A 13,171-nucleotide genomic window follows, 5' to 3' on the forward strand; every position below is an offset into this window, starting at 1 on the left:
AAGGTAAAAGGAGGTCCACCCCGGTACTCGCAAGGTTTACCTAATAAATTGTTATATATATATATATATATATATATATATATATATATATATATATATATATATATATATAATATGTGTGTGTGTGTGTGTGTGTGTGTAGGTTGGTGGGGGGAATATATGAACGATGACATTTTTTGTTTTGTTATTGTGATAAAATGTAGAAAAGCTGGAACAACTGACCCGTTAATTTGAAATGTACAACCCCTGGCAAAAATTATGGAATCACCGGCCTCAGAGGATGTTCATTCTGTTGTTTAATTTTGTAGAAAAAAAGCAGATCACAGACATGACACAAAAGTAAAGTCATTTCAAATGGCAACTTTCTGGCTTTAAGAAACACTATAAGAAATCAACAAAAAAAGATTGTGGCAGTCAGTAACGGTTACTTTTTTAGACCAAGCAGAGGAAAAAAATATGGACTCACTCAATTCTGAAGAATAAATTATGGAATCACCCTGTAAATTTCCATCCCCAAAACTAACACCTGCATCAAATCACATCTGCTCGTTGACATTAACCCTATGTCATGAAATTGACCCTATGTGTCTTTTTGCAAGGAATGTTTTCACAGTTTTTGCTCTATGGCAAGATGCATTATCTTCTTGAAAAATTATTTCATCATCCTTAAACATCAGAAAAGTGTCCAAAATATCAACGTAAACTTGTGCATTTATTGATGATGTAATGACAGCCATCTCCCCAGTGCCTTTACATGACATGCAGCCCCATATCATCAATGACTGTGGAAATTTACATGTTGTCTTCAGGCAGTCATCTTTATAAATCTCACTGGAACGGCACCAAACAAAAGTTCCAGCATCATCACCTTGCCCAATGCAGATTCGAGATTTATCACTGAATATGACTTTAATCCAGTCATCCACAGTCCACGATTGCTTTTCTTTAGCCCATTGTAACCTTATTTTTTTCTGTTTAGGTGTTAATGATGGCTTTCGTTTAGCTTTTCTGTATGTAAATCCCATTTCCTTTAGGCGGTTTCTTACAGTTCGGTCACAGACGTTGACTCCAGTTTCCTCCCATTCATTCCTCATTTGTTTTGTTGTCCATTTTCGATTTTTGAGACATATTGCTTTAAGTTTTCTGTCTTGACGCTTTGATGTCTTCCTTGGTCTACCAGTATGTTTGCCTTTAACAACCTTCCCATGTTGTTTGTATTTGGTCCAGAGTTTAGACACAGCTGACTGTGAACAACCAACATCTTTTGCAACATTGCATGATGATTTACCCTCTTTTAAGAGTTTGATAATCCTCTCCTTTGTTTCAACTGACATCTCTCGTGTTGGAGCCATGATTCATGTCAGTCCACTTGGTGCAACAGCTCTCCAAGGTGTGATCACTCCTTTTTAGATGCAGACTAACAAGCAGATGTGATTTGATGCAGGTGTTAGTTTTGGGGATGAAAATTTACAAGGTGATTCCATAATTTATTCCTCAGAATTGAGTGAGTCCATATTTTTTTCCTCTGCTTGGTCTAAAAAAGTAACCGTTACTGACTGCCACAATCTTTTTTTCTTGATTTCTTATAGTGTTTCTTAAATCCAGAAAGTTGCCATTTGAAATGACATTAGTTTTGTGTCATGTCTGTGATCTGCTTTTTTTCTACAAAATTAAACAACTGAATGAACATCCTCCGAGGCCGGTGATTCCATAATTTTTGACAGGGGTTGTATTTGCTTACACACCACACTGGAAAGATTTTGTGTGTAAAGAAGTTCTTGCCTGCATAGTTTTCTCCACAAAATCCACATTGGCGCGAACATATGTTTCTAGGAAACTGAAAAATCAGCTTCTGCCCAAAATAAGAGCAAGAAAAAAAAATTAAATCTGCATCCAATCTGTTGCATCTTGCTTGTTTAGTTGTGTGCTCGTTAAACCGCAGACATTGTCATCACTCACTTTCAAAGGGTCCACGCAAAATATTACTTACTCAATCATAAAGTCAATCAAGACATCTTCATCGCACACAAACTTTCCAGTCTGGCTTACAAACATCGCCTTATGAACCAGGATGAAAACAAACATCTGTGGTAAATTAAAATATAATTAATAGCAACAAAAACTTATTGTTTAAGCCTCATCAGTATGTTATGACATGCACAAAATGATGGTGTGAAAAAGAATAGTTATGTACAATTTACAGTCTACACTTTCTCACACTGACTTTCTACGAGCGCGAGGTAAATCTTGGAAGCTATACCCAGGTGACGGCGTGCTTCCTGGAGAGGACAGTCCGGTGTTGTCCCTGGAACCTGGTGAGCAGCCCTGAATCCTGTAGGAAACAGAGTTGTAATACACTGAATTTAGATGGCAGCCTGAATGTTCACTGTGGGACACAAGAGGACTATCACAAATCCCCAGGCGGTAGCACACGCAGGACCAGAGAGAGCTGAGGCTCGTCGTCGGTCTGCGTCTGCCTGCTTTGATTTGAAAATGCAGCCTGCGCCTGCAGGGACTCCCTCGTCTCTCCTGATCTTCTGCTGGGGAAGAGATGAGGTTGGTGCGACTGGTTCCCTCCCCCATGGGGAGGAAAAGCGTGCTGTGGCTTTGACTGGGCAACACGTTGCTCCTGTGGCTGCCTCTGCTCTGAAGAGGCAGCGCGCCATCCAAGAGGCCTCTGTCCCGTTTCAGCGATGCCCTCTCTTGAGCGTCTCTCCTCTCGTCCTCTGTGTTCATGGTGAGGAAGCGAAGCACCACCAAGTTAAGGAAGGCCCCGATGACGGTCAGCCCCACCAGGATGTACATGAAGCTGAACGCCACATAGGGAGTTTTCTCCTGAAGGTCCTCCTTTTTCTGCAGAGCCACAAAATCACCGAAGCCGATGGTGGTGAGCGTGATGAAGCAGTAGTAGTAAGCATGGAAGAAGCTCCATCCCTCAAAGTGGGAGAAGGCGGCAGCACCCACACACAGTGTTCCAATGCAGGACAAGAAGCCCACCAGAACCATGTTTTCCATGGACACCTCAGTGCGACGAAAGCCGAGGCACTGCTTCAGTTTATGGAGAAGGTAGCGGACAAATGTGTTCATCCTTTCTCCCAGGCTCTGGAACATGACCAGAGTGAGAGGAATGCCCAGAACAGCGTAGAACATGCAGAAGACTTTTCCTGCATCTGTGCCTGGTGCTGCATGTCCATAACCTGAACGCAGAGACATGGAGACAAGAGGAGCACTGTGACACAGAGCAAGATGTAAACACACAGACAGCAGACAAACGTGGCAGATCCATGCACAAATGCAAAAAGTTTTAGAGGCTTATTTTAAAACGGATGAAATTAATTTTTTTCTTCAAAGTTCTACACACAATACCCCATAATGACAATGTGAAAAAGTTTTTTTTAAGAATTTTGCAAATGTATTAAAAATTGAGCTCAGGTGCATCCTGTTTCCACTGATCATCTTTGAGATGTTTATACAGCTTAATTGGAGTCCACCTGGGGTAAATTCGCTTGGACATGAGACACACACCTGTCTATGTATGTTCTGCTTGTTTGTGCTACCATCCACAGCAAAATCATAAGTTTGGAATTAACAATCACAGTGTAAATTTTAACACTCACAATATGTCGTGTTTTTAAGATTTTTAATAGTGTAAAAGCACTGTGATATGCGTACTCCACCCAGAAAAACACGACCCTGGGTTTGAGCTTGCAAGAGTTAAAATCACTTTGTTTGAGTGTGGTCAAACTTTGGTTTGCAATAACCAGAACCCTCCAGGATATATATATATATATATATATATATATATATATATATATATATACACTCAACAAAAATATAAACGCAACACTTTTGGTTTTGCTCCCATTTTGTATGAGATGAACTCAAAGATCTAAAACTTTTTCCACATACACAATATCACCATTTCCCTCAAATATTGTTCACAAACCAGTCTAAATCTGTGATAGTGAGCACTTCTCCTTTGCTGAGATAATTCATCCAACCTCACAGGTGTTGTGAAAGTGTCGTGACACGGACCCACAACAGGGGGCGTTGATGAACGGACAATGGATAAGCCAAAAAGTAACAATTTAATGTTGTGAATCACACAACGAAGTACAGACAATAATAATACAGTGACTGTCAATCATACACCAGGTGACGTGTGGGCAGGCTCAACGATAGAAGATGCCTGGCGAGAGAAAAGCCGGATCCACACAGCTTCCACCGCCAACGGAGCTGAAGAACACCGGAGCCGCCAAGCCCTGCGCCCCAGGTGGCCGCTGTCTTCAGCAGTCAGACCCGGTACTGCTGGCAGAGAACAGAGACAGTCCAGATGAGTGTGAGGTCGCACACTCAGTAATCCCACAGTCTGTATTCAGAAAAGGAGGGAGAACCTCCACCTCCAATCATACACTCGTGCAGCGCCTGTCAAACCACTTATCTGGTTGGAGTGTGTAGCGAAGCCGTCGCTGATCACACCAAACGCCAATCCCACAGATAAGGCAAACACCACAGGATAACGGCTGCAACAGAAGTTCAGACTATTACACAATGTTTTTGTTCAGCAGAGAAAATTACCTGATTGGTAGTTGATTTCTCGGCGAGGAGGTGGAGTTGCAGTCCGGCCTTTATGGTGATGGTGATGACATGAATGAGTGACAGCTGGTGCTGAGGATGAGTGACAGCTGTCACTCCCAGTGGCTCCGGCGCCCTCTCGTGCTTGAAGCCCACACTCCAAGCAGGGCGCCATCTGGTGGTGGTGGGCCAGCAGTACCTCCTCTTCAGCGGCCCACACAACAGGACCCCCCCCTCAACGGGCGCCTCCTGGTGCCCGACCAGGCTTGTCCGGGTGCCGGGCGTAGAATTCGGCCAGGAGGGCCGGGTCCAGGATGAAGCTCCTCTTCACCCAGGAGCATTCTTCGGGTCCATATCCTTCCCAGTCCACCAAATACTGGAACCCCCGGCCCTTTCGACGAACGTCCAGGAGTCGGCGCACAGTCCAAGCCGGCTCCCCGTCGATGATCCGGGCAGGCGGCGGCGCCGGTCCGGGGGCACAGAGGGGAGAGGTGTGGCAGGGTTTGAGTCTGGAGACATGGAATACTGGATGTATCCGCAGTGAAGCTGGCAGCTTCAGCTTCACTGCGGCTGGACTGAGGACCTTCACAATGGTGAAGGGTCCTATAAATCTGTCCTTCAGCTTCTGGGATTCCGTTTGCAGAGGTATGTCCTTTGTGGATAACCAAACCGCCTGCCCGGGCTGGTATGCAGGGGCCGGGGAACGCCGGCGGTCTGCATGGGCCTTAGCCCTCATCCGGGCTCTGAGCAGGGCAGAGCGGGCGGTACGCCACACTTGACGGCACTTCCTCAGATGGGCCTGGACCGAGGGCACCCCGACCTCTCCCTCCACTAGCGGAAACAATGGGGGCTGGTACCCCAAACACACCTCAAACGGGGAGAGGCCGGTGGCAGATGAAACTTGGCTATTATGAGCGTACTCGATCCAGGCCAGATGGTCACTCCAGGCCGTCGGGTGCGCGGAGGTCACGCAGCGGAGGGCCTGCTCCAGTTCCTGGTTCGTCCGCTCTGCCTGCCCGTTCGTCTGGGGGTGGTACCCAGATGAGAGACTGACAGTGGCCCCCAGTTCCCTGCAGAAACTCCTCCAGACCTGGGAGGAGAACTGAGGACCACAATCTGAGACAATGTCTGCTGGAATCCCATGCAGACGCACGACGTGGTGGACCAGGAGGTCTGCAGTCTCCTGGGCCGTCGGGAGCTTCGGGAGGGCCATGAAGTGGGCCGCCTTGGAGAACCGGTCCACTATCGTTAAGATGGTGGTGTTGCCCTGGGACGGCGGGAGGCCCGTGACAAAGTCCAGGCCGATATGAGACCAGGGGCGACGAGGCACAGGCAGAGGCTGGAGGAGGCCTTGGGCCTTGTGGTGGTCGGCTTTGCCCCTGGCACAGGTGGTGCAGGCCTGGACATACTCCCGGACGTCGGCTTCCATAGACGCCCACCAGAAGCGCTGCCGGACCACTGCCACGGTCCTTCGCACCCCTGGGTGACAGGAGAGCTTGGAACCGTGACAGAAGTCAAGGACCGCAGCCCTGGCCTCTGGTGGGACGTACAGTTTGTTCTTCGGACCTGTCCCCGGGTCCGGGCTCCGTGTCAGGGCCTCCCGGATGGTCTTCTCCACGTCCCAGGTAAGGGCGGCCACGACAGTGGACTCGGGGATGATGGTTTCAGGGGGGTCTGACAGCTCGGTCTTGACCTCCTCTTCGTGCACCCGGGACAGGGCGTCAGATCGTTGGTTCTTTGTCCCGGGGCGGTAGGTGATCCGGAAGTCAAAACGCCCGAAGAACAGCGACCAGCGGGCTTGCCTGGGGTTCAGACGCTTCGCGGTCCGGATGTACTCCAGGTTCCGATGGTCCGTGAAAACCGTAAATGGTACCGATTCTCCCTCCAACAGGTGTCTCCACTCCTCAAGAGCCTCCTTCACCGCAAGAAGTTCCCGATTGCCGACGTCATAGTTCCGTTCAGCTGGGGTCAACCTGCGGGAAAAGTAGGCACATGGATGGAGAACCTTGTCGGACTCCCCGCTCTGGGACAGCACGGCTCCTACCCCTGAGTCAGAGGCATCCACTTCAACAACAAACTGGCGCTTGGGATCGGGCTGCACCAGAACCGGTGCAGTCGAGAACCGGCGTTTCAACTCCCTAAACGCGGCTTCGCACCGATCCGACCAGGTGAAGGGGACTTTTGTGGAGGTCAGGGCTGTCAGAAGGCTAACTACCTGACTGTAGCCCTTGATGAACCTCCGGTAGAAATTTGCAAAACTGAGGAACTGTTGTAGTTTCCTACGGTTCGTTGGTTGGGGCCAATCTCTCACCACCGCAACCTTGGCCGGATCAGGGGCGACGGAGTTGGAGGAGATGATGAACCCCAAGAAGGACAAAGAAGTGCGGTGGAACTCACACTTCTCGCCCTTCACAAACAGCCGGTTCTCCAACAACCGCTGTAGGACCTGACGTACATGCTTGACATGGGTCTCAGGATCCGGAGAAAAGATGAGTATATCGTCTAGATATACGAAGACAAACCGATGCAGGAAGTCCCACAAGACGTCATTAACCAATGCTTGGAACGTCGCGGGCACATTGGTGAGGCAAAACGGCATGACCAGGTACTCAAAGTGACCTAACGGGGTGTTAAATGCCATCTTCCACTAGTCTCCCTCCCGGATCCGAACCAGGTGATAAGCATTCCTAAGATCCAATTTCGTGAAAATTTGGGTTCCATGCAGTGGCGTGAACACTGAGTCCAACAGAGGTAACGGGTATCGTTGCGAACCGTGATCTCGTTCAGCCCTCTGTAATCAATGCATGGACGGAGTCTGCCGTCCTTCTTGCCCACAAAAAAGAAACCAGCACCCATCGGGGAGGTGGAGTTCCGGATCAACCCGGCAGCTAACGAGTCCCGGATGTAGGTCTCCATTGATTCGCGTTCCGGACGTGAGAGGTTGTACAGTCTGCTGGACGGGTACTCAGCGCCCGCTATCAAATCAATGGCACAATCGTACGGACGGTGCGGGGGCAGCGTGAGTGCCAGATCCTTGCTGAAGACGTCAGCAAGGTCATGGTACTCGGCCGGCACCGCCGTCAGATTGGGGGGGACTGAAACCTCCTCCTTAGCAGTCACACTGGGTGGAACCGAGGATCCTAAACACTCCCGGTGGCAGGTTTTGCTCCACTGAACCACAACCCCAGACAGCCAGTCAATCCGGGGATTGTGTTTTAACACCCATGGAAAACCCAAAATCACTCGGGAGGTAGAAGGTGTTACATAAAACACAATCTCCTCCCTGTGATTCCCAGACACCACCAATGTCACTGGCTGTGTCTGGTGTGTGATTAGTGGAAGAAGGGTGCCATCTAGCGCCCGCACCGACAATGGTGACGGTAAGGCCACTAGAGGGAGCCCAACCTCCTTTGCCCATCTGCTATCCAGCAGATTCCCCTCTGACCCCGTGTCCACCAGTGCTGGGGCGTGAAGGGTTAGATCCCCACTCAGGATCGTGACTGGGATTCGTGCAGATCGTCGGGGTTTCCCCACGTGGGTGACCCACCCTTAGCCCAGTCTCTAAGGACGAGTGCTGTTGTTTTGACTGTTTGGGGCATTCTCTCTGTATGTGCTCGGTAGAGCTGCAGAGAAAACACTCTCCACGGATCAGCCTCCTTTGTCTCTGATCTGATCTTTTTTGGCCCTGCTCGTCAGCAGGGGGAGCTGTTGTCACGTGGAGAGCACTAGCAGTGGAGCGTGGGGAAGTCGGCTTCCTTTCGGACCCGGGAGGAAGAGGGACGGCTTGTGCCTGGCCACGCCCCTCGTCTCGTTCCCGATGGTGTTCCGTTAATCGGTTGTCTAACCATATAACCAGGTCGATAAGCCCATCTAAATCCCGCGGCTCGTCCTTCGCCACCAGGTGTTCCTTAAGGACCAGAGACAGTCCGTTTACAAAGGCGGCGCGGAGCGCAACAGCATTCCAGCCGGCTCGCGCTGCCGCGATGCGGAAGTCGACTGCATACTTCGCTGCGCTCTGACGCCCCTGCCGTATCGACAGCAGCACACTTGAAGCGGTCTCGCCTCTATGAGGGTGGTCGAACACCTGTCGGAACTCCCTCACAAACTCAGTATAAACCGTTAGGAGCCGTGAATTCTGCTCCCAAAGCGCCGTAACCCAGGCGCGTGCCTCTCCTCGAAGCAAATTGATCACATAAGCCACCCGGCTGGCGTCTGCTGCGTACATGACGGGACGCTGTGAAAAGATGAGCGAGCACTGCATCAAGAAGTCCACGCACGTCTCCACACAGCCTCCATACGGCTCCGGAGGACTTATGTATGCTTCAGGGGAAGGTGGGGGGGTTCGTTGAACAACCAGCAGAATGTCTGTTTCTGGCACACGGTCAGCAGGAGGAGGTGCTGCAGCAGCGCCCTGAGCACGCGCTTCCACCTGGGCAGTGAGAGCCTCCATCCTACGATTGAGAACACTGCTCTGCTCAGTAACTAAGTCCAACCGAGTGGTAAAGGCAGTTAAGATGTGCTGCAGCTCACCCAACACGCCTCCTGCTGGCGCCTGTGCACCTCGCTCTTCCATTGGCTGTTCAAGCGATGGTTGACGCCCCTCGGGATCCATGACGCTGGCCGAGAAATCCTGTTGTGAAAGTGTCGTGACACGGACCCACAACAGGGGGCGTTAATGAACGGACAATGGATAAGCCAAAAAGTATCAATTTAATGTTGTGAATCACACAACGAAGTACAGACAATAATAATACAGTGACTGTCAATCATACACCAGGTGACGTGTGGGCAGGCTCGACGATAGAAGACGCCTGGCAAGAGAAAAGCCGGATCCACACAGCTTCCACCGCCAACGGAGCTGAAGAACACCGGAGCCGCCAAGCCCTGCGCCCCAGGTGGCCGCTGTCTTCAGCAGTCAGACCCGGTACGTACTGCTGGCAGAGAACAGAGACAGTCCAGATGAGTGTGAGGTCGCACACTCAGTAATCCCACAGTCTGTATTCAGAAAAGGAGGGAGAACCTCCACCTCCAATCACACACTCGTGCAGCTCCTGTCAAACCACTTATCTGGTTGGAGTGTGTAGCGAAGCCGTCGCTGATCACACCAAACGCCAATCCCACAGATAAGGCAAACACCACAGGATAACGGCTGCAACAGAAGTTCAGACTATTACACAATGTTTTTGTTCAGCAGAGAAAATTACCTGATTGGTAGTTGATTTCTCGGCGAGGAGGTGGAGTTGCAGTCCGGCCTTTATGGTGATGGTGATGAGATGAATGAGTGACAGCTGGTGCTGAGGATGAGTGACAGCTGTCACTCCCAATGGCTCCGGCGCCCTCTCGGGCTTGAAGCCCGCACTCCAAGCAGGGCGCCATCTGGTGGTGGTGGGCCAGCAGTACCTCCTCTTCAGTGGCCCACACAACAACAGGTGTGCCATATCAAGATGCTGATTAGACACCATGATTAGTGCACAGGTGTGCCTTAGACTGTCCACAATAAAAGGCCACTGTGAAAGGTGCAGTTTTGTTTTATTGGGGGGGGATACCAGTCAGTATCTGGTGTGACCACCATTTGCCTCATGCAGTGCAACACATCTCCTTCGCATGGAGTTGATCAGGTTGTCAATTGTGGCCTGTGGAATGTTGGTCCACTCCTCTTCAATGGCTGTGCGAAGTTGCTGGATATTGGCAGGAACTGGTACACGCTGTCATATACGCCGGTCCAGAGCATCCCAAACATGCTCAATGGGTGACATGTCCGGTGAGTATGCCGGCCATGTAAGAACTGGGACATTTTCAGCTTCCAAGAATTGTGTACAGATCCTTGCAACATGGGGCTGTGCATTATCCTGCTGAAACATGAGGTGATGTTCTTGGATGTATGGCACAACAATGAGCCTCAGGATCTCGTCACGGTATCTCTGTGCATTCAAAATGCCATCAATAAAATGCACCTGTGTTCTTCGTCCATAACAGACGCCTGCCCATACCATAACCCCACCGCCACCATGGGCCACTCGATCCACAACATTGACATCAGAAAACCGCTCACCCACACAACGCCACACACACTGTCTGCCATCTGCCCTGGACAATGTAAACCGGGATTCATCCGTGAAGAGAACACCTCTCCAACGTGCCAAACGCCAGCGAATGTCAGCATTTGCCCACTCAAGTCGGTTACAACAATGAACTGGAGTCAGGTCGAGTCCCCGATGAGGACAACGAGCATGCAGATGAGCTTCCCTGAGATGGTTTCTGACAGTTTGTGCAGAAATTCTTTGGTTATGCAAACCGATTGTTTCAGCAGCTGTCCGAGTGACTGGTCTCAGACGATCTTGGAGGTGAACATGCTGGATGTGGAGGTCCTGGGCTGGTGTGGTTACACGTGGTCTGCGGTTGTGAGGCTGGTCGGATGTACTGCCAAATTCTCTGAAACGCCTTTGGAGATGGCTTATGGTAGAGAAATGAACATTCAATACACGAGCAACAGCTCTGGTTGACATTCCTGCTGTCAGCATGCCAATTGCATGGTCCTTCAAATCTTGCGACATCTGTGGCATTGTGCTGTGTGATAAAACTGCACCTTTCAGAGTGGCCTTTTATTGTGGGCAGTCTAAGGCACACCTGTGCACTAATCATGGTGTCTAATCAGCATCTTGATATGGCACACCTGTGAGGTGGGATGGATTATCTCAGCAAAGGAGAAGTGCTCACTATCACAGATTTAGACTGGTTTGTGAACAATATTTGAGGGAAATGGTGATATTGTGTATGTGGAAAAAATTTTATACAAAATGGGAGCAAAACCAAAAGTGTTGCGTTTATATTTTTGTTGAGTGTATATATATAACAATAATAACAACAATATAATTCATTCATTCATCTTCTACCGCTTAGTCCAATTAAGGGTTGCGGGGGGCTGGAGCCTATCCCAGCAGTCATAGAGCGCGAGGCGGGGTACACCCAGGACAGGACGCCAGTCTGTCGCAGGGCCACAAACAGACAAACAAACACAGACACACCCACACACACCTACGGACAATTTTAAAGAATCCAATCCACCTAACCTGCATGTCTTTGGATGTGGGAGGAAATCAGAGCACTCGGAGGAAACCCACGCAAACACAGGGAGAACATGCAAACTCCACACAGAAAGGCCATGGGAATTGAACCTACGACCGTCTCGCTGTGAGGCAACAGTGCTAACCACTAAGCCACCGTCCTGCCACAATAATATAATGTTACATCCATTATAGATCATACAGTATTAATGTTACCATCAAATTATTTTCAACATATAGTAAAAGGTTCAATGTACGAGGTCTGTTTATTGTATGGCTTTGCCTTACAATATAAAGCGCCTTGGGGCAACTGTTTGTTGTGATTTGGTGCTATATAAATAAAATTGATTTGATTTGATTTGATTTGTTAGAAAAGTATCCAACCTTTTTATTTTTTCAAAAACTATATGGATTTGAATCATGTGCGCTTGCATCAGACAAGCTTGAACCTTTGTGTGCATGCGTGAGTTTTTTCACGCCTGTCGGTTGCGTCATTCGCCTGAGGGCAGGCTTTGAGTGAGCACTGGTCCACCCCCCTCATCGGATTTTTATTGTCAGTGAAATGGCTGAGAGGATGCCGCTTTGCTCCATGAATTTTTTTTTTCAGAAACTGTTAGAGACAGCCAATTGGAAACCATTTGAAAGATTCAGATGGATTTCGGTGAAGATTCTGTCGGTATCACATGGATTAAGGACCATTAAAACTGGATTAAAAACGGCCCACGGCGGCGGAGGGCGCACTGCACCCCGAGCGGCCATTGACAGGCTGGAGCGAGCAGATCACTTCCAAATTTAAGGCTCTGTTGATGCAGGACGTCGTGTGACTAGCAGAGAAGTTTCAGAAGAGGTCGGGATCAGCACTTTATCAGCACATTCCACTGTTAAAGGAGATTTTGTAATGAAAGACGTGCGGATGGATTCGCGCGTCGGGACGCAGCCACTCACAGCCAATGGACAAACAACACCTCCGTGTTGGAAGTCTCACAGGACAAGTTGGAACATGCCCAGCTGTTAAACAATTTCTCGGATACTCACTCGACTGAAAAGCCATCAAAAGCCATCTGAATCTTCTGAATGGTTTCCAACACAGAGGTGGTTTTTTTTTGTTGCGCGCAATGAGCGGCTCCGTGCCAATGCGCGAAATCCTCCGCACATCTTTCATTACAAAATCTCCTTTAACAGTGGAATGTGCCAATAAAGTACTGATCCCGACCTCTTCTGAAATTTCTCTGCTAGTCACACAACATCCTGCATCAACAGAGCCTTAAATTTGGAAGTGATCTGCTCGTTCCAGCCTGTCGATGGCCGCTCGGGGCGTGGTGCGCCCTCTGCCGGCGTGGGCCGTTTTTAATCCAGTTAATGGTCCTTAATCTGTGTGATACCAACAGACTCTTCACCGAAATCCATCTGAATCTTTCGAATGGTTTCCAACTGGCTGTCTCTAACAGTTTCTGAAAAAAAATTCATGGAGCAAAGCGGCAGTCGCTCTGCCATTTCCCTGACAATAAAAATCCGACGAGGGGGGTGGACCA

General features: G+C 49.4%; 1 protein-coding gene across 1 annotated transcript in view; it reads right to left on the reverse strand.

The window, feature by feature from the left end:
* Positions 1-1,996: 1,996 nt before the first annotated feature.
* Positions 1,997-13,171, reverse strand: part of kcnk15 (potassium channel, subfamily K, member 15) — a 15,365-nt gene continuing 4,190 nt past the window's right edge. The window contains exon 2 of the mRNA XM_034171609.1: positions 1,997-3,197. Within this exon, the coding sequence (XP_034027500.1) occupies positions 2,215-3,197 (983 nt within the window). The 3' untranslated portion in view covers positions 1,997-2,214. The remainder of the gene's footprint in view (positions 3,198-13,171) is intronic.

The sequence above is a fragment of the Thalassophryne amazonica genome, chromosome 6 (genome assembly GCF_902500255.1).
Source record: "Thalassophryne amazonica chromosome 6, fThaAma1.1, whole genome shotgun sequence".
Taxonomy (NCBI): Eukaryota; Metazoa; Chordata; class Actinopteri; order Batrachoidiformes; family Batrachoididae; genus Thalassophryne; species Thalassophryne amazonica.